The sequence below is a fragment of the Oncorhynchus masou genome, chromosome 32 (genome assembly GCF_036934945.1).
Source record: "Oncorhynchus masou masou isolate Uvic2021 chromosome 32, UVic_Omas_1.1, whole genome shotgun sequence".
NCBI lineage: Eukaryota > Metazoa > Chordata > Actinopteri > Salmoniformes > Salmonidae > Oncorhynchus > Oncorhynchus masou.
Window position 1 is genome coordinate 34,850,485 of NC_088243.1, and position 18,273 is coordinate 34,868,757.

The 18,273-nt window shown below is 46.2% G+C and overlaps 1 protein-coding gene across 1 annotated transcript in view; it reads left to right on the forward strand.

The window, feature by feature from the left end:
- Window positions 1–18,070, forward strand: part of LOC135525999 (AT-rich interactive domain-containing protein 1B-like) — a 230,430-nt gene extending 212,360 nt beyond the window's left edge. The window contains 14 exon segments of the mRNA XM_064954001.1: window positions 2,544–2,647; window positions 3,557–3,718; window positions 3,875–4,084; window positions 4,393–4,603; window positions 13,101–13,205; window positions 13,208–13,238; window positions 13,418–13,596; window positions 14,091–14,217; window positions 14,327–14,446; window positions 14,556–14,631; window positions 14,757–15,618; window positions 15,736–15,866; window positions 16,092–17,924; window positions 17,926–18,070. Of these exon segments, the coding sequence (XP_064810073.1) occupies window positions 2,544–2,647; window positions 3,557–3,718; window positions 3,875–4,084; window positions 4,393–4,603; window positions 13,101–13,205; window positions 13,208–13,238; window positions 13,418–13,596; window positions 14,091–14,217; window positions 14,327–14,446; window positions 14,556–14,631; window positions 14,757–15,618; window positions 15,736–15,866; window positions 16,092–17,924; window positions 17,926–17,982 (4,208 nt within the window). The 3' untranslated portion in view covers window positions 17,983–18,070.
- The last annotated feature ends 203 nt before the right edge of the window (window positions 18,071–18,273 follow it).

Here is an 18,273-nt window from a genome sequence, read left to right on the forward strand (position 1 = left end):
TGGAGATGGAAGAACCTTCCAGAATGACAACCATCTCTGCAGCACTCCACCAATCAGGCCTTTATGGTAGGGTGGCCAAACGGAAGCCACTCCTCAGTAAAAGGCACATGACAGCCCACTTGGAGTTTGCCAAATGGAACCTAAAGACTCTCAGACCATGAGAAGCAAGATTCTCTGATCAGATGAAAATATTGAACTCTTTGGCCTGAATGCCAAGTGCCAATTTGGAAGAAACCTGGCACTACCCCTATGATGAAGCATTGTGGTGGGAGCATCATGCTGTGGTGATGTTTTTCAATGGCAGGGACTGGGAGACTAGTCAGGATCGAGGGGAAGATGAACGGAGCAAAGTACAGAGAGGTCCTTGATGAAAACCTGCTCCAGAGCGCTCAGGACCTCCAACAGGACCACTACCCTAAGCACACAGCCAAGACAATGCGGGAGTGGCTTCAGGACAGGTCTCTGAATGAACTTGAGTGGCCTGGCCAGAGCCCGGACTTGAACCCGATCGAGCATCTCTGGAGAGACCTCAAAATAGCTGTGCAGCGATGCTCCCCATCCAACCTGACAGAGCTTGAGAGGATTTGCAGAGAATAATGGGAGTAACTCCCCAAATACATGTGTGCCAAGCTTGTAGCGTCATCCCCAAGAAGACTTGAGGCTGTCAACGCTGCCAAAGGTGCTTTAACAAAGTACTGAGTAAAGGGTCTGAATACTTATGTAAATGTGACATTTCTGTATTTTTATTTTGTATACAGAGCTGGTTACTGTTCTGAAGATGTTTTATTTCCTGCAGACAGCTCTGTTCTGTTATTTTTCTTGGTACGTTGGCCCTCCTGAGAACAGATTAATGCAGTGTGCCCCTTTCTCCTGCTCTCTCTTGCCCTTCACCCCTCCACATTGTGCTAAACACACCTCGGAGAATGCAAGGCTCTATATGAAAAGAGCTTTCTGCTCAGCCTTACAAAACTAAATATCAGGCTGCATGACATTTGGAAGACTTCAAATGAATTAGAGTGCCAAGGTTCTTAAAAACTCATCTCAGCTGCCCCTGGGGTTGGTAAAAAGCTATTAGTTTCACATAGTGCTGAGCGCCGAGCTGAGAAATAAAGGGACAAACCTTGGGACTCTTGGCATGTAGGGACACTTTCTTCTCAATAGGAAAATGCTTATTCAGTCCACACTCGGAAAGTAGTCTTCAATATATTATTCATTTCTACCAAGAACTTTTGAAAGATGTTACCTAAGATATCAAAAATGTTAATATCATCTTTACGTCTACCAGTTCATAAACATTGCGAGAGCAGAATTTATATTTGTGGTGCTGAAATACCTATTCAATGTTTCGACAAAAGCGTAAGATATATAGTCAGCAAGGCCGAGAGAGTGCAATGGCTTTTCATTTAAAGGCTCATTTTTTTTTTCTCAAGCAATGCCTTCTTCATTTTTCTTCGTTTATTTAGCCTTTATTCCTTTTGAGAAGAATCCCTGGAACAGGACCTTGGAGATAGAAAGGACGTGTTCCATCTCCCCAGAGAGACAGTCATTTTGATAATACTTTCTCCATTATCCAGAACTGTTCTTTGGCTTCAGAACAGCTCATCATTTGGCTCTGTGTGCACGCATTTCAGAGACAAGATGTGGCACAATGGCTACAATGACTAATACCCCCATCAACTCCTTATGTACATGCTATGTGAAGATTGCTCCTCATACACTAGGCCAGTGGTTCCCAAACTTCTTCAGTTACTGTCGCACAAACTGAATTTAGCTCTGCCCGGAGTAGCCCTGAAGTACCCCCTCATGTACATTTAACCAGTAGACCTATGGTCTCATCAGTCTTCTCAAGTACCCCCTGTGGATAGACCAAGTACCCCCTGTGGATAGACCAAGTACCCCCAGGTGTGAACATCCATTCATTATGCACTCATATGTTTCATTCAAAAGTTTGTCTGGTGCACTCATGATGCACCAATGCCAGAACAGAGTAGAGTCCTTATTATCCCAGAGAGGCAATTCACTCATGTTGCACCAATGCCTTTTAAATGAACTGTCCAAATCTCACTTTTAAAATTGAATATTCTGTTAACTTATGCCCAGATAATGTTGTTGACTCGTTCTATACTCGCGTATTTGTGGTCAAAGCATAAATTGGAGAAAAAAACACCTCAAACTTGTATCTCAAACAGACCGTTTATTTTTATTTTTTGCTATTTCCTCATAGAGTATGATGTCATACTCCTGTGGAGGATGAGCTGGCCATCAGCGGTCTAGAGGAGGATGAGCTGGCCAATCAGCGATCTATATTTTTTATGACCGGTATACGCCCACACCCTTCTGTTGTTGTGGTACGCCCACTCCATTTCAACACAGAAAAGCAGCTTTTTAAACATACTTAAATAAAACATTTTTGAAGGAAAACTTTCACTTGTACTGTAAGTAATAACAGGTCATATTTCATAGAAATCTGTACACACTGGAAATTTACTTTAAAATGTGTGAAAATCTTTAATTGATTCTTCCCTCCATTTTCTTCTGTGTAGGGCCCATCGGGATGGCTGGGGATGTGATGGCGACTCCGGTTGGGAAGCAGAAAATGGATGGCAAGGAGGAGAGCATGCCCACCAATGAACCTCCCAGACCCAAGGTACAACCTCTCTCTCGCTCTCACTCACTCACTAATGAACCAAAGGCATCTGATCAGCATATGCTGCATTAGCATATGCAGCATATGTTTTCTTGCCATGTTTAATCATTTGTTCAACACTTACAGTTCATAACGTCCTCTTGATTTGTTTTTGTCATCATATCTGTTCCTTTTGATGTGTTGGCAGCTATAACTGCAAAGAGGTTGTTTAGAATCCTGCACACATCCACACACACTGTGCTTTCACTCCTCGCCACAGCCCAACCCACTATAATGCTGACTGCTCACTTCTCCCAAATGAAGCTCAGCTCAGCAACAGCTTTGCACTTTGGCTCTTTCCATTCCTGCCTTTTGGTTTTGCCCCCATCATTTCTGTGAAAAGCCCAGTCTTTGTTGATAGTAGTGGTGGGTGTTGAATTATTGAAGGCAGTCTGAGCTGTGTGAAGACCCCCAGAGCTCCCTTAAGAGATGATGTGTCTGTACTCTGTAGTAACAAGACAAGGCCTTAGTCTCCCTGCCCTGGCAGACGAGGGAGAGAGTGAGAGAGACCAGGGGAACCAGAGGCTTTCTACGAGAGAGAGATGGTTCTGCTGACATATGCAATCTGTCACTGAAACGCTCAAACACATACCTACCTGTACACAGAGCACTTGACTTGTTCCCTGCATTCTGAGTGGTCTTTCTTGCTGTGTCTCTCTTTCTGGTTTGCTGAGTGTTTTTGATGCATGCAGCTAATCGCAAGGGGGCCTTTTAGAACATACTCACTTTTTGTTCACACACGGTAGTGTTTGGGGTGAAGGAATGGGTGAGGAATGAACAGAGCAATAGGAAAAACAGAATCCATTCCACTCTGTCTCCACCACTAACACTCACCACAGGGCTCTCTCCCTCTCTCTGTGTATGTTACAGGATGGCTACAGTGGATCCCAGTGTGTCTCCCAGCCCACCACCCCTGGTGCCATGCCTGTCCCCTCTCCCCTGTCCCCCAGCCCAGCCAGCCTGTCCTCCTACCATGGGGATGACAGTGACAGCATCAGCAGCCCCGTCTGGCCAAAGACTCCCTCCAGCCCTGTATGTGACACTCTTCCTTTACATCCCAACCAATATCTTCCAATGTTTTATTTGTTGTTGTTTTTTATCTTCAGTATGATGACTGATGTGAGTAGTTGTGCCAGTTTGCAAGGTTGGAGCTAATTCTATATATCTCTCCATCTCTTCCGAACTCAGAAGCCCAACTCGTCCACCATGACTAACGAGCAAATCACACGTCTGTATGATATGGGTGGGGAGCCGGAGAGGCGTGGCTGGGTGGACCGCTACCTGTCCTTTATGGAGGAGAGGGGTACACCTGTTCCCCACCTCCCTGCCGTGGGCAAGAAGCCCCTGGACCTCTACAGACTGTACATGGTGGTCAAGGAGATAGGGGGCCTGGCCATGGTGAGAGACAACCACTGAGTTCATTTCATTGTGTCTTACAGGACTGATAGACACTGCAAAGTGTTTTTCTCATGTATTGCAGGACAGAAATAATGTTGCGCTATACACTTTTGATGTGTTTGATTAGACTCGTCAATATCACTTATCTGGTAGTCGCTTTGAAGTGGGACAAAGCAACTGGTTAGCAGTTACAAGCCAGGGTACATACAGCGGACTAACATGCCATTGTATTAATGTCTCCTGTCTCCTGTCTCTTGTCTCTTGTCTCCCCATCCCCCCTCTCCTCCCTTCCATCCTCTCCCCTCCAGGTGAACAAGAACAAGAAGTGGCGAGAGCTGTCCACTAGTCTGAGTGTTGGTACCTCCAGTAGCTCCGCCAGCTCTCTGAAGAAGCAGTACATCCAGTACCTGTTTGCCTATGAGTGTAAGGTGGAGCGGGGAGAGGACCAGCCGGCCGACAGCAACACTGGGACTGGGGGGGACAACAGGAAGCAGGCCAAGTTGCAGCCGCCCTCTCCTGGTAATGACCGGTACTTATGATGATGATGACGGTGGTGGTGGTGGTGATAATGATGTTGTGTAGACTAATTTTGGCATGTATTTGGAAGATTGAGACTTTTCATGCAAGCAGTGTGTACGGACGTCATGTGAAGGTTTGTGTGCCTTTTCGTGGACTGATAATGTGTCTTGCAAGAAAAAAAAAAAAAGGTTTCCTGAGGTCCCCTTGATATTATCACCAGTTATAATACCTCTAGACATATGGCTGGATTTGATTACAGCATTAGAAAGGTTAAGTAATAGGTAATAGGTAATGCTACTATGCTATTTATAAGACAAAGTATTTGTTTTTTGCATGTTGTCCCTGACACTGTGTTTCTAAGCACAGTTACTGCGCTCAGCTAAGGAGAGAGAGCTGGAGCATAAAGGTTGCGCCTCTAATTCAGAGCGTTGATGAGAAAAGGGACCCTGACTTTTAAATAGAACACCAGCGCCTCACCCGCGTGAGTCACACCAGATTGCTTTTGCTAAGAGGGTGGAGAAGAGCACCTGCCTCTAACACACAAGCACACCATGTAAAGGACATTACACTGCTTGTTTAGTGAGTGCCACTTCATTCTGATTCGTCCAACACTGAGGCTCAAACTCAGGACCTTGTCTTTTTCTAGCACACATGACCGCCCTCCCAAAGTGTCTTTCCAGTCCCGCCACGTGAAAAGCCAGCTATACGGTGGCGCAAGTGGGGACTCTTCAGGCTGAGGTGTAAGTTTCACACATCCCCATGTGTTACACAGACACACACCTACTCTTGCATATGTCTGCATCCCAGCCTCTTAGCCACTTGACGGAGACATAACCTTCCGATATGAATATTTACCTTCATTTTGAGCCAGGTCAGTGCGTCTACAGTGAACCAAAATAGAAACGCAACATGAAACAATTTCTAAGCTTTTACTGAGTTACAGTTCATATAAGGATTGAAATAAATGTATTAGGCCCTAATCTATGGATTTCACATGACTGGGAAAACAGATATGCATCTGTTGGTTACAGATGCACTACATGACCAAAAGTATGTGGACACCTGCTCGTTGAACATCTCATTCCAAAATCATGGTCAGTAATATGGAGTTGGTCCCTCCTTTGCTGCTATAACAGGCTCCACTCTTCTGGGAATGCTTTCCACGAGATGTTGGAACCTTGCTGCGGGTTGATCAGGCTGTTGATTGTGGCCTGTGGAATGTTGTCGCACTCATTGGCTGTGTGAAGTTGCTGTATATTTGTGGGAACTGGAACACACTGTCATACACGTCAATATGGAGCATTCCAAACATGCTCAATGGGTGACATGTCTGGTGAGTATGCAGACCATAGAAGAACTGGGATATTTTCAGCTTCCTGGAATTTTGTACAGATCCTTGCGACATAGGGCTGTGCAACATGAAATGGCACGACAATGGGCTTCAGGATCTCGTCACGGTATATCTGTGCATTCAAATTGCCATCAATAAAATGCAATTGTGTTTGTTGTCCGTAGCTTATGCCTGCCCATACCATAACCCCACTGCCACCATTGGGCTGTATGTACACAACATTGACATCAGTAAACCGTTCGCCCACACAACGCCATACACGCTGTCTGCCATCTGCCTGGTACTGTTGAAACCGGGATTCATCCGTGAAGGGCACATTTCTCCAGCGTCCCAGTGGCCATCGAAGGTGAGCATTTCCCACTGAAGTCAGTTACGACGCGTAACTGCAGTCAGGTCAAGACCCTGGTGAGGACGACGAGCACGCAGATGAGCTTCCCTGAGACGGTTTCTTACAGTTTGTGCAGAAATTATTCAGTTGTGCAATCCCAAAGTTTCCTTAGCTGTCTGGGTGGCTGGTCTCAGACAATCCTGCAGATGAAGAAGCCGGATGTGGAGGTCCTGGGCTGGTGTGGTTACACGTGATGTGCGGTTGTGAGACCGGTTGGACGTACTACCAAATTCTCTAAAACGATGTTGGATGCGGCTTATGGTAGAGAAAAGAACATTCAATTATCTGGCAACAGCTCCGGTGGACATTCTTGCCGTCAGCATGCCAATTGCACACTCCCTCAAAACTTGAGACATCTGTGGCATTGCTTTGTGTGACAAAACTACACATTTTAGAGTGGCCTTTTATTGTGCCCAGCATAAGGTGCACCTGTGATATGATCATGTTTTTTAATCAGCTTCATGATATGCCACACCTGTCAGGTGGATGGATTATCTTGTCAAAAGAGAAACGCTCACTAACATTTGTGCAAATCATTTGAGAGAAATATGTTTTTTGTGCATATGAATGATTTCTAGGATCTTTCATTTCAGTTCATAAAACATGGTACCAAAACTTTAGGTGTTACGTTTATATTTTTGCTCAGCATATTTAATGGAAGTAGAACATACACTGAAATTGAATAAAATATTTTATATCACACAATTTCGAATCTGAAATCTTTTGGACAGAGCAATGTTGAGGGAATCCTATTTGAGTCAGAAAATGATACGCATATGATAGGTAATATGTACAAAACCTTGCAGAGATCCTATCCAACTGACAATCTCGTAGAAAAAAATATAAACTATTGAAACCAAGACTTAAAAATAACTGATATTGTCACAAGATGGAGCGTTGGAACATAACTAACAAAATTACAGTTAATTAAAGTTAACTTAATCCAGTATAAACTAATGTACTGAATTTATTATTGATTCACTAATGAATGCATTCTGGGAGTGTCTAAATGTGGTGAGATACCAATGGGTTGGACTCATTTAAAAAAATGTTGAAAAAATGAGGGCTTCAGAGAGAAACAAAATAGCACACTTTAAAGCCATATGGCATAAAGTATTACAAGCAATAGAGATATCCAAAGGATGAAAAATGTGTTGTTGTTTTTATTATTAGACAAACAAGATAGGTACGGTGGGATACATGTTGGTCTGAACAAGTATGACGCCATTAATGTTTGTTGCAGTGATGGAAAAAGGTACCTAATTTTCATACTTGAGTTAAAGTAAAGACACCTTAAAAGAAAATTACTCAGTAAAAGTAACCCAGTAAAATACTACTTGAGTAAAAGTCTAAAAGTATTTGGTTTTAAATGTACTTTAGTATCAAAAGTAAAAGTATAAATAATTTAAAATGTCTTATAATAACCAAACCAGAAGACACAATTTTCTTGTTTTTTGGATAGCCAGGGTCACAGTTCAACACTCAGACATAATTTACAAACAAAGACTTTTGTGTTTAGTGAGTCTGCCAGATTGGAGGCAGTAGGGATGACCATGGATGTTCTCTTGATAAGTGTGTGAATTAGACACATTTTCCTGTCCTGCTAAGCAATCAAAATGTAACTAGTACTTTTGTGTGTCAGGGAAAATGTAAGGTGTAAAAAGTTCATTATTTTCTTTAAGAATGTCGTGGAGTTAAAATAAAAGTAGTCAAAAATATAAATAGGAAAGTAAAGGATAGATGCCCCAAAAAAACTGCTTAAGTACTTTACACCACTGGTTTGTTGAAATGTATGTATGTCTGAAGCTAGTTGGTTTCCATCCTATTGTTGACACATTTTCATGCCAATATTCTAAAATCTGCAAGAAAACAACAATTTTCCCACCTGAGATGTGTTACCTTCAAATTGACTTGATGCGGTTAAAAGGCTTTGCGAGATGAAGTAGAGCACACAAAATGTACTTTTTCGCTTAAGTTTTCATGTACCGCATAAAAATCTAAAGTTCATTGCGCTTCTATTGTATTTTGAACTCTACGGACAGTTCTGTCACAACCTGTAGTGATAAATGGCACACGTGCTGACTCTGGTCCTGGTATGTGTACTTTAGCCAACAGCTAGCAGATACAGTGCGGGTAGACGAGTCTACATGATGAGATTATTATGGATATGATCACATTTTATTGGTCACATACACATATTTAGCAGATGTTATTGCGGGTGTAGCGGAATGCTTGTGTTCCTAGCTCCAGTGCAGTAGTATCTAACAATTCACAACAATACACACATCGAAAAGTAAAAGAATGGAACTAAGAAATATATAAATATTAGGGCGAGCAATGTCTGAGTGGCATTGACTAAAACACAGTAGAATACAGTTTATACAGTTGAAGTCGGAAGTTTACATACACCTTAGCCAAATACATTTAAACTCAGTTTTTCACAATTCCTGACATTTAATATGAGTAAAAATTCCCTGTCTTAGGTCAGTTAGGATCACCACTGTATTTTAAGAATATGAAATGTCAGAATAATAGTAGAGAATTATTTATTTCAACTTTAATTTCTTTCATCACATTCCCAGTGGGTCAGAAGTTTACTTACACTCAATTAGTATTTGGTAGCATTGCTTTTAAATTGTTTAACTTGGGTCAAACGTTGGGGATAGCCTTCCACAAGCGTCCCACAATAAGTTGGGTGAATTTTGGCCCATTCCTCCTGACAGAGCTTGTGTAACTGAGTCAGGTTTGTAGGCCTCCTTGCTCACACATGCCTTTTCAGTTCTGCCCACACATTTTCTATGGGATTGAGGTCAGGGCTTTGTGATGGCCACTCCAATACCTTGACTTTTTTTGTCCTTAAGCCATTTTGCCACAACTTTGGAAGTATGCTTGGGGTCATTGTCCATTTGGAAGACCCATTTGCGACTAAGCTTTAACTGATGCCTTGAGATGTTGCTTCAATATATCCACATAATTTTCCATCCTCATGATGCCATCTATTTTGTGAAGTGCACCAGTCCATCCTGCAGCAAAGCACCCCCACAACATGATGCTGCCACCCCTGTGCTTCACGGTTGGGGTGGTGTTCTTCGGCTTACAAGCCTTCCCCTTTTTCCTCCAAACATAATGATGGTCATTATGGCCAAACAGTTCTATTTTTGTTTCATCAGACCAGAGGACATTTCTCCAAAAAGTATGATCTTTGTCCCCATGTGCAGTTGCAAACCACAGTCTGGCTTTTTATGGCGGTTTTGGAGCAGTGGCTTCTATCCTTGCTAAGAGGCCTTTCAGGTTATGTTGATATAGGTCTCGTTTTCTCCAGCATCTTCACAAGGTTATTTGCTGTTGTTCTGGGATTGATTTGCACTTTTCGCACCAAAGTACATTAATCTCTAGGAGACAGAACGCGTCTCCTTCCTGAGCGGTATGATGGCTGCTTGGTCCCATGGTGTTTATACTTGCGTACTATTGTTTGTACAGATGAACATGGCACCTTCAGGCGTTTGGAAATTGCTCCCAAGGATGAACAAGACTAACCCTAACCAGGTCTACAATTTATTTTCTAAGGCCTTGGCTGATTTCTTTTGATTTTCCCATGATGTCCAGCAAAGAGGCTCTGAATTTGAAGATAGGCTTTGAAATACATCCACAGGTACACTTCCATCCAATTGACTCAAATTATGCCAATTAGCCTATCAGAAGCTTCTAAAGCCATGACATAATTTTCTGGAATTTTCCAAGCTGTTTAAAGGCACAGTCAACTTAGTGTATGTAAACTTCTGACTCACTGGAATTGTGATACAGTGAATTATAAGTGAAATAATCTGTCTGTAAACAATTGTTGGGGAAATTACTTGTGTCATGCACAAAGTAGATATCCTAACAGACTTGCCAAAAGTATAGTTTGTTAACAAGAAATTTGTGGAGGGGTTGAAAATGAGTTTTATTGACTCCAACCTAAGTATTTGTAAACTTCCGACTTCAACTGTTCATATGAAATGAGTAAAACAGTATGTAAACATAATTAAAGTGACAAGTGTTCCATTATTAAAGTGGCCAGTGATTCCATGTCTATGTATATGGGGCAGCAGCCTCTAAGATGCAGGGTTGAGTAACCGGGTGGTAGCCGGCTAGTGAGGGCTATTTAAGAGTCTGATGACCTTGAGATAGAAGCTGTTTTTCAGTCTCTTGGTCCCAGCTTTAAAAAAAAAAAATTATTTACTTCAAACAGCTGAAAATACAATATTTTGGTTATGATAAATATATTTCACAGCTGTTTAGATAGTTCAATGATTATGATTGGTTGAAGTGGACAGAGAATAGTCTCCATACTTTGCTCTAACACAGGAGAGACCTCATATTGCCCTATCTGTATATCTGTCTGTCTGTCTCTTGACACCCACTATCCCTCTATCTCTCCACTCATCCACTCTGCTGCTCCCAGGTGCTTGCTTGGCTGGCTGCTTCACTGACTCACGCTATATATAGCTGACGGCTAGGTGATGATGCTCCAGAGTAGGGAGAGCTGTTGAGCAGCCAAGATGGGAGGAGGGGAGGGGATTTCCCCTGAGAATGATTAATGAGGGTGGAGTCATGGATATAAACAACGCTGACCTCCAGTCAACCTCTATTCACACTCACACGAAGCCTATGAGCCAGCGCTTTCTGTCTTATGTCATCCACCTCTACACACCTACACACTAACACACATCTCTCCCTCTAAATGTAGAGTAGAGGGCACATGAGTTCACGCTCTTTAAATGTCCCCACCCGCCCACTCTCCCTCCAAGTGTGGCCCTGCCTGTCTTTCTGCCTGCCTCCCAGTGTTTTTCTGTCTGCCAGCCTGTCTGTCTGCCTGTCTACCCGCTGGGATGGGAATGCTGCTAAAACCTTTACCTGCAGTGGGCTAAATCAGTGTCACACATAGTGTTGCTTGGTAGTCTTAAACAAATCTACTTTGATACAAAAGTACACATCTCACGCACATGGTTATGGGCTTAAAAAGAAGACACATGTACCATGTCAGATATAGAGTTGAAATGTGTTCAATTTTGAGTTTGTATCCCAATAGTGCACTTTTATATCACAGAAGACTGAAATATAACAAAACCATTTGACATAGGAACACCAATTAATGATGAAATGATGAAGAACATGAATAACATCCCATAAGGCCACTAGGTCACTTGAGTGCAGGAAAGGGCCACCCGCCAGTAACCCCTGGTTCCAGTGTTTACGTTCTGAGTTGCTCCACGTGTGTGTTTGGCCCCTGTCTATGGAGCAGAGGGGATATTCTGGGAAGAAGAACATCCCAAAGACACTCCCCTTTTATGCACTCTCTCCCTTTCTCCCTCTCTGTTCCTCAATCCCTCGCTCCTCCTCTCCCAGCCCCACTGCAAGCAAAGCCCTCGGCTCAACCATCCGTCTAACTCCCCCTCCTTTCCGCTCTCTCTCTAATCTGATGTGGCGGCAGGGGGTATTGTTGAATAATTCAGAAGTAGTATGAATTTTTAAAGCCATTCTTTATTCCTGTTGGAGGCGTGCAGTGCAGAGAAAGGCCAGGGAGGCTTGTTTCAGAGGAGCGGTTTTACTAAACGCTCATTAGGATTCACAGAACCAGCCTCTCTTATCTACTAAAACTAGCCATCATGTTTTCCTTCATTCCTACTTGTACGCCTTTCACTACTTTGGCTTTGTAGGGTTTTCGTGTGTAATGTGGCGTGGCATTACATAATTTCTTGTGTTGTTACAGACCTTCAATAATTTCATATTCCCATGCACTGAAAAATTCATAGCCATGGCTTCATATGATTTATGCATCATATGGTATGATACTAGCTTCATATCATGTTAGCAACTTAACCCCTATTTGGAGTGAAGTGCAGTATGGTTGGGCCACTGGTACGGTAATCTCTCTCTGATATACCGTAGGGAGTGCACAATACGATGAGCCTGGCCCCTACAGACACCCCCCTTCTATGTTAACTACGGCGGTGCTCCCAGGCGTACCCTCCTAATGAACCCCTCACCGAGTTCACCCTGCCAAAAATGAAAAACAATCTTCAGAAAGCTGCCAAATAAAGCTCTCCACAGCGACGGCTGCGAGTTCCGCACCATTCTCTCCAATGAGCAATTCCCACAGAGAGGGCTTCGCTTCCTCCTGTTTCCCTGCCTTCTTCCTCCTCCTCATCCCCTCCTTCTTCTTCTCCTCCTCTTCGGCCCCTTCGTAGCAGTCCCTGCGTTCCCCCTCTACTCTTGGCAGGCAGGCGCTGGGGCTAGGCTAGTGTTATTGCTGCCCCCGTGATGGGAGTTTGTGGTTGTTAGTGAGATAGGCCCCAGCGGGCCCTCTGATAGGCTAAGAGGATTTGAGGGAGCTGGCCCCCCTGCCTGGCATCACATATATATCACCCCTGTCGATGGCTGTGCTGTGGCCTGGCGTTCTGTCAGAGGGACACCCCGCCTGCTACAGGTTAACACGGGGGAAATAGGAGAGGCCATCTTTCCAGGCCATCTGAACTGACTTCATTTAGAGAGGTTTTGGCCTCGGAACTCCCTCAGAACCCCCTCATTTCCCCCGCCCCCGCCCGTTCCTCGGCCCTCTCTCTAAATCTGCCTGGTCTCTATGAGGATTAAAGAGGCTTGGCGAGTTGCCATAGGCTGGCAGTGTGAAAGTGCTACTCACTCAATACTGTTTCAATGCACTCCACAGGAGATTCCCTATTCATGTATAACCATCTCTCTCTCTCTCTATCTAACAGCTAACTCAGGGTCCCTGCAGGGCCCCCAGACCCCTCAGTCATCAGGCAGCAGCTCCATGGCAGAGATGTCAGGTGACCTGAAACCCCCCACCCCAGCCTCAACCCCCAGGGCCAGATCACCCCCATCCCAGCCAGCAGGTATGCCATGACCCATCATTCAGGCACTCTCACTGCTTCATATCATGTTAGCAACTTAACCCCTATTTGTAGTGAAGGTTGGGAGTGAAGTGAGTGTACATACTGTACCTCAGTATCTCAGTACGTATGTGAAAATGTCTAGGTCCTTAACTTTTTACTTCCTGCCCCTCTGTCTCCAGGAACAGTGTGGTCAGTGTGCAGGACCCGTTCTCTGAGGTGAGCGACCCGGTCTTCCAGAAGCGTAACTCCCTCCCCCCGGGGGGCCCTGGGGGACCGTACCAGCAGGGGGTAAACATGCCCCCTGACGTGATGATGAGGATGCAGTACGAGAAGGACCCCTTCGCTGGCATGAGGAAGGGTGAGTAGACCCAGGCACTGGCACAGACGTACACAGCAATACGCTGATGAGTTGTACAAACATGGCAGACGCAGAGCATTGTCTTGTGACTGGAATATAAAGGCTGTTTTTCACATGAGATTTGCCTTAATGGCATTTATGAGTCCCTCTGATGTCTTAGAGTGTCTCTTGTCCCAACTTCATCTCCCCCCCCCCTACATTTCCACCCGGTCTTTCCGAGCAACACCTGTTTTTACCTACTCATTATCTGGTCTCTCACCTTTGACACCCGAGGATGGTTAGAGTTTGAAAGCTGGCATCTGAAAAAAAGTTGTGAGTGAATGACAAAGCTTGGTTAGCATCACATCACATTGCGGGGTCTCCTGATCGTGCTGATGATTATTAGTAGGAGACTAGTGCCACCTAGTGGATGAACCATTACACCAGCAACACTATACACTGTGTTTCCAGCATTCTATCCATTCATACTGTGTTCATCTGGTCTCTCGCCACAGTGGCAGGGGGGGATTCCTACATGCCAGGCCAGATGCCCAGCGGTGGCATGCAGGAGATGTATGGCAGGCCTCCATCAGGCATGGGCCAGCGTTCCCAATACCCATATGGACCAGGCTATGACAGGAGGTAAGCATAGAGGCACTAGACACCTCAACTGATCAGCCATAGATTAGAAACCAATGTTGCCTGGTTTATGTTTTCATGCAAACTGATGGCTTGTCTGTCTGTCTTTCAGACCAGACCATGTGATAGGGATGGAGGGGAGCATGGGCACCCCCGGGAGCCAGAGCAACATGGGACCTTCCAACAGCGAGGGCAGCATATACTCTCCCAACAGATACCCCTCCCAGCTTAGGTGAGGAGCACGTCTTCAAAATGGAACTGAATAAATTATATTTCTTACAGAGGGAAGTTCCCTCTCTTTTTATAATTGAATGATCACTTCCTTCTGTTATTTCCTATAGACATGAGGGTTACGGGCAGCAGTACCCTGGCATGTCATATGGAATGCACCCCTCAGGGATGTACCCACAACAACAGGTGAGAGACAGACACTAAGGAGCTCATTGATCTGGCCTCATGATGCAGGTATAGCAGAGTATAGTTGAATAATTGGTTTAGTATTGAATAAAAGCATCACTTTGATATCTTCTGCTTCTCCACAGGGTTACAAGCGCCCCATGGAGGGCATGTATGGCCCCCCAGGCAAGAGGCACGAGGGGGAGATGTACGGCCCCCCAGGCAAGAGGCACGAGGGGGAGATGTACGGCCCCCCAGGCAAGAGGCACGAGGGGGAGATGTATACCATGCAGTACGGCAGCCAGCAGCCTGACATGTACAACCAGTACAGCACTGGTTATTCTGGTCCTGAGAGGAGGCCCATGCAGGGCCAGTTCCCTTACCCCTCCCCCTACAGCCGAGAGCGCATGCAGGCCTCTGGCCAGGGGCAGCACCCCCAGCAACCCATGGGTCCCCAGATGATGGCCGGGGGGCCACCCTCCAACAACGGAATGGAAGGACCTCAGGGGCCCAACATGTGGCCCTCCAGGACAGACATGGGTTATCCCTACTCTAACAGACAGGGGGCACCCTCCCAGGTACCGTCATACGGTCCTTTGGGGAGAGGAGAGGATATGGAGGGCCGACCCATCCAAGATGGTCAGTGGCTCGGGCATGGAGGCCATCGCCAGTCCTCCTACATGTCAGGTGGTATGACACCTATGTCCTCTCGCCAGCCCCCCTCTGCCTACCAGACCTCCCCCTCCATGGCCAACCACCTGCCCCAAGCACCCAGCCCCGGCTCCTTCCAGCGCTCCATGGAGGCACGGATGTCCCCCAACAAAGCTGCCTATATGGGCTCCATGAAGATGCCATGCAAACCGGGCATGCCCATGCCAGGGCAGGGTAGTGGGCACCCAGGCCAGGTCCCACCTAACCTGCGGAGAGACCTCAACTACCCTCTAGGATCTGTAGAGGCCACCATGCCCCTTCTCAAGCCCCGCCGCAAAATTACCTCAAAGGACACAGGTAAGCGATTACCAAGTCCTTTTATTTGCTGTCATTGTCAAACCAGCACTGTTATTATCTTGATATCTGTGACAGGTACTACAATCCTGTCTCCTCTAACCCCGGTCCTCTCCACAGGAACCCCAGAGGCGTGGCGAGTGATGATGTCTCTGAAGTCAGGTCTGCTGGGTGAGAGTACCTGGGCCCTGGACACCGTCAACATCCTGCTGTATGATGACAGCACTGTGGCCTCCTTCACCCTCGCACAGGTAACTGGAGACACTCTTTACTCTTCTCTTATTGTTGTTCTCAACCAATCCAGGACTGAGCCTTGAAGACAGTCTGAAAGGATTCACGTTTAGTAATGCTTGACAGTTCTCCACCCCAAAACAAACCAACACATCTTTATCAGATTACACTGTAAATATTAAGGGACACTAAAGTGCTTGAAAACCAAAGCCCTAATGTCATTTGTTATTTTGTTGTGTCTGCAGTTGCCTGGCTTCCTGGAGCTGATAGTGGAATACTTCAGACGCTGTGTGATGGAGATCTTTGGCATCCTGGAGGAGTATGAGATAGGGACCATCGGCCAGAAGACCCTCCTGGGGCCTGAAGCCTGTAACCAAGGGGAGGAGCTGACCTCTGAACCTGAGATGGACTGTGAGGCCAGCCAACCAGAGCCTGAGTCTGAACAGGAGGTGGAGAGGGGGGAGGTAGAGAAGGGGGAAGTAGAAAATGGGGAGGACAAACCTGCTGACATCACAGAGAAAATTACAGTGGAACTGATGTCACCCCCCAGTGCAACGGTACCAGCTCCTGAGGGAACGAAGGAGGAATCTGAAGCCGAAGTGAAGGTAAAGAAGGAAGAGGGGGAGAAAGAACAGGAGGGAGAGAAAGGGAAAGAGGAAGGAGAAAAGCCCACAGAGAGTAAGAAAGTCCCAGCTGAAAGTAAGGAAGACTATCCTAATCAGTCAGAGCCAAGGCCACAACAGGCCAGCAAGTACGACAAGTTTCCCATTAAGATCCTGCACAAAGAGGACCTGATTGAGGACATGACGGAGCAGCTGGCTCACGTGACAGAGTTCACTAGCGGACTGCTCCACTGGCAGGTAGGCGGGGGGGATTCCACGGCCCACATCCAGACCCACTTTGAGGGCAGGGGAGAGCAGCCTGACAGGACGGAGGGAGAGAGAGATGAATGTGCTATTCTGAATAAAGAACAGGAGACTGACTCAGAGGAGAAGGGGAATCGTATCACCGCCACCATCGATGACATACTGTGTGCCCGGCTCGAGGCTCTGTCAGAGGGCCACCCCACCCACTCTGCCCCCACCTACCCATTCAGGCTGCACCAGGGTGGGGGCCACAAGCACATCACCCTGCTGGAGGACGAGCCCCGCTGTTTGAACGAGGCTCCCCTCTCAGCAGCTTCTCCTTGGCAGGACTCCCTGGCCAAGCGCTGCCTCTGTGTGTCCAACATCCTCCGCAGCCTCTCCTTCATCCCTGGGAACGACTCAGACATGTCCCGTCACCCAGGCCTGGTACTGATCCTGGGCAGACTGCTGCTGCTCCACCACCAGCACCCAGAGAGGAAGAGGACGTCCCCTAGCTACCAGAGAGAGGAGGTGCAGGAGCAGGGCCTGGCCTGCAGTAAGGATGAGTGGTGGTGGGACTGCCTCACTGTACTCAGGGAGGACACCTTGGTCACCCTGGCTAACATCTCTGGCCAGCTGGACCTTTCCCTCTACCCAGAGACCATCTGCCTGCCCATCCTGGATGGCCTACTCCACTGGATGGTGTGTCCCTCTGCCGAGGCCCAGGACCCCTTCCCCTCGGCCGCCCCCCACTCCCCCCTAACCCCCCAGAGACTGGTGCTGGAGTGCCTGTGCAAGCTGAGCATCCAGGACAACAACGTGGACCTGCTGCTGGCCACGCCGCCGTTCAGCCGCCAGGAGAAGCTGTATGCCACCTTGGTGCGCTACGTGGGTCAGCGTAAGAACCAGGTTTACCGTGAGATGGCTGTGGCCACCCTCTCCAACCTGGCACAGGGGGACGCAACGTCGGCACGCGCCATCGCAGTACAGAAAAGCAGCGTGGGTAACCTGATGGGCTTCCTGGAGGATGGGGTGAGCATGGCCCAGTACCAACAGAACCCCCACAGCCTGCTGCACATGGCCCACCACCCCCCCATGGAGCCCCCCAGTGTTAACATGATGTGTCGGGCTGCAAAGGCTCTGCTGGCTATGGCCAAGGTAGAGGAGAACAGGCCAGAGTTTGTCTTGTATGAGGGCAGACTCCTGGACATCTCCATCTCCTCTGTGCTCAACCCGGGGGGTAGCCAGCATTGTATGTGAAGTACTCTTTCAGTTTGTTAAAAAATTATGACAGGAGGATAGACGGGCCCGGAGCCAAGAGAAGGACAGAGAGACGATGAGATGAAAATGTTATTCTGTGGTTTTATAGTTTTATTTAAATTAAATGGAAGAAAGTTTTTATATATATATATATATATATATATATATATATATATATATATATAAAATATATATATATATATATTAAATAAAAACATTCTTCCAAATAAAAAAATAAAATAAATAAAAATATATATAGCTCCTCTGCCCCAATTAACACTTTGGTTTTGGGATTTGAAAGATGATTTTAATACAAATATTT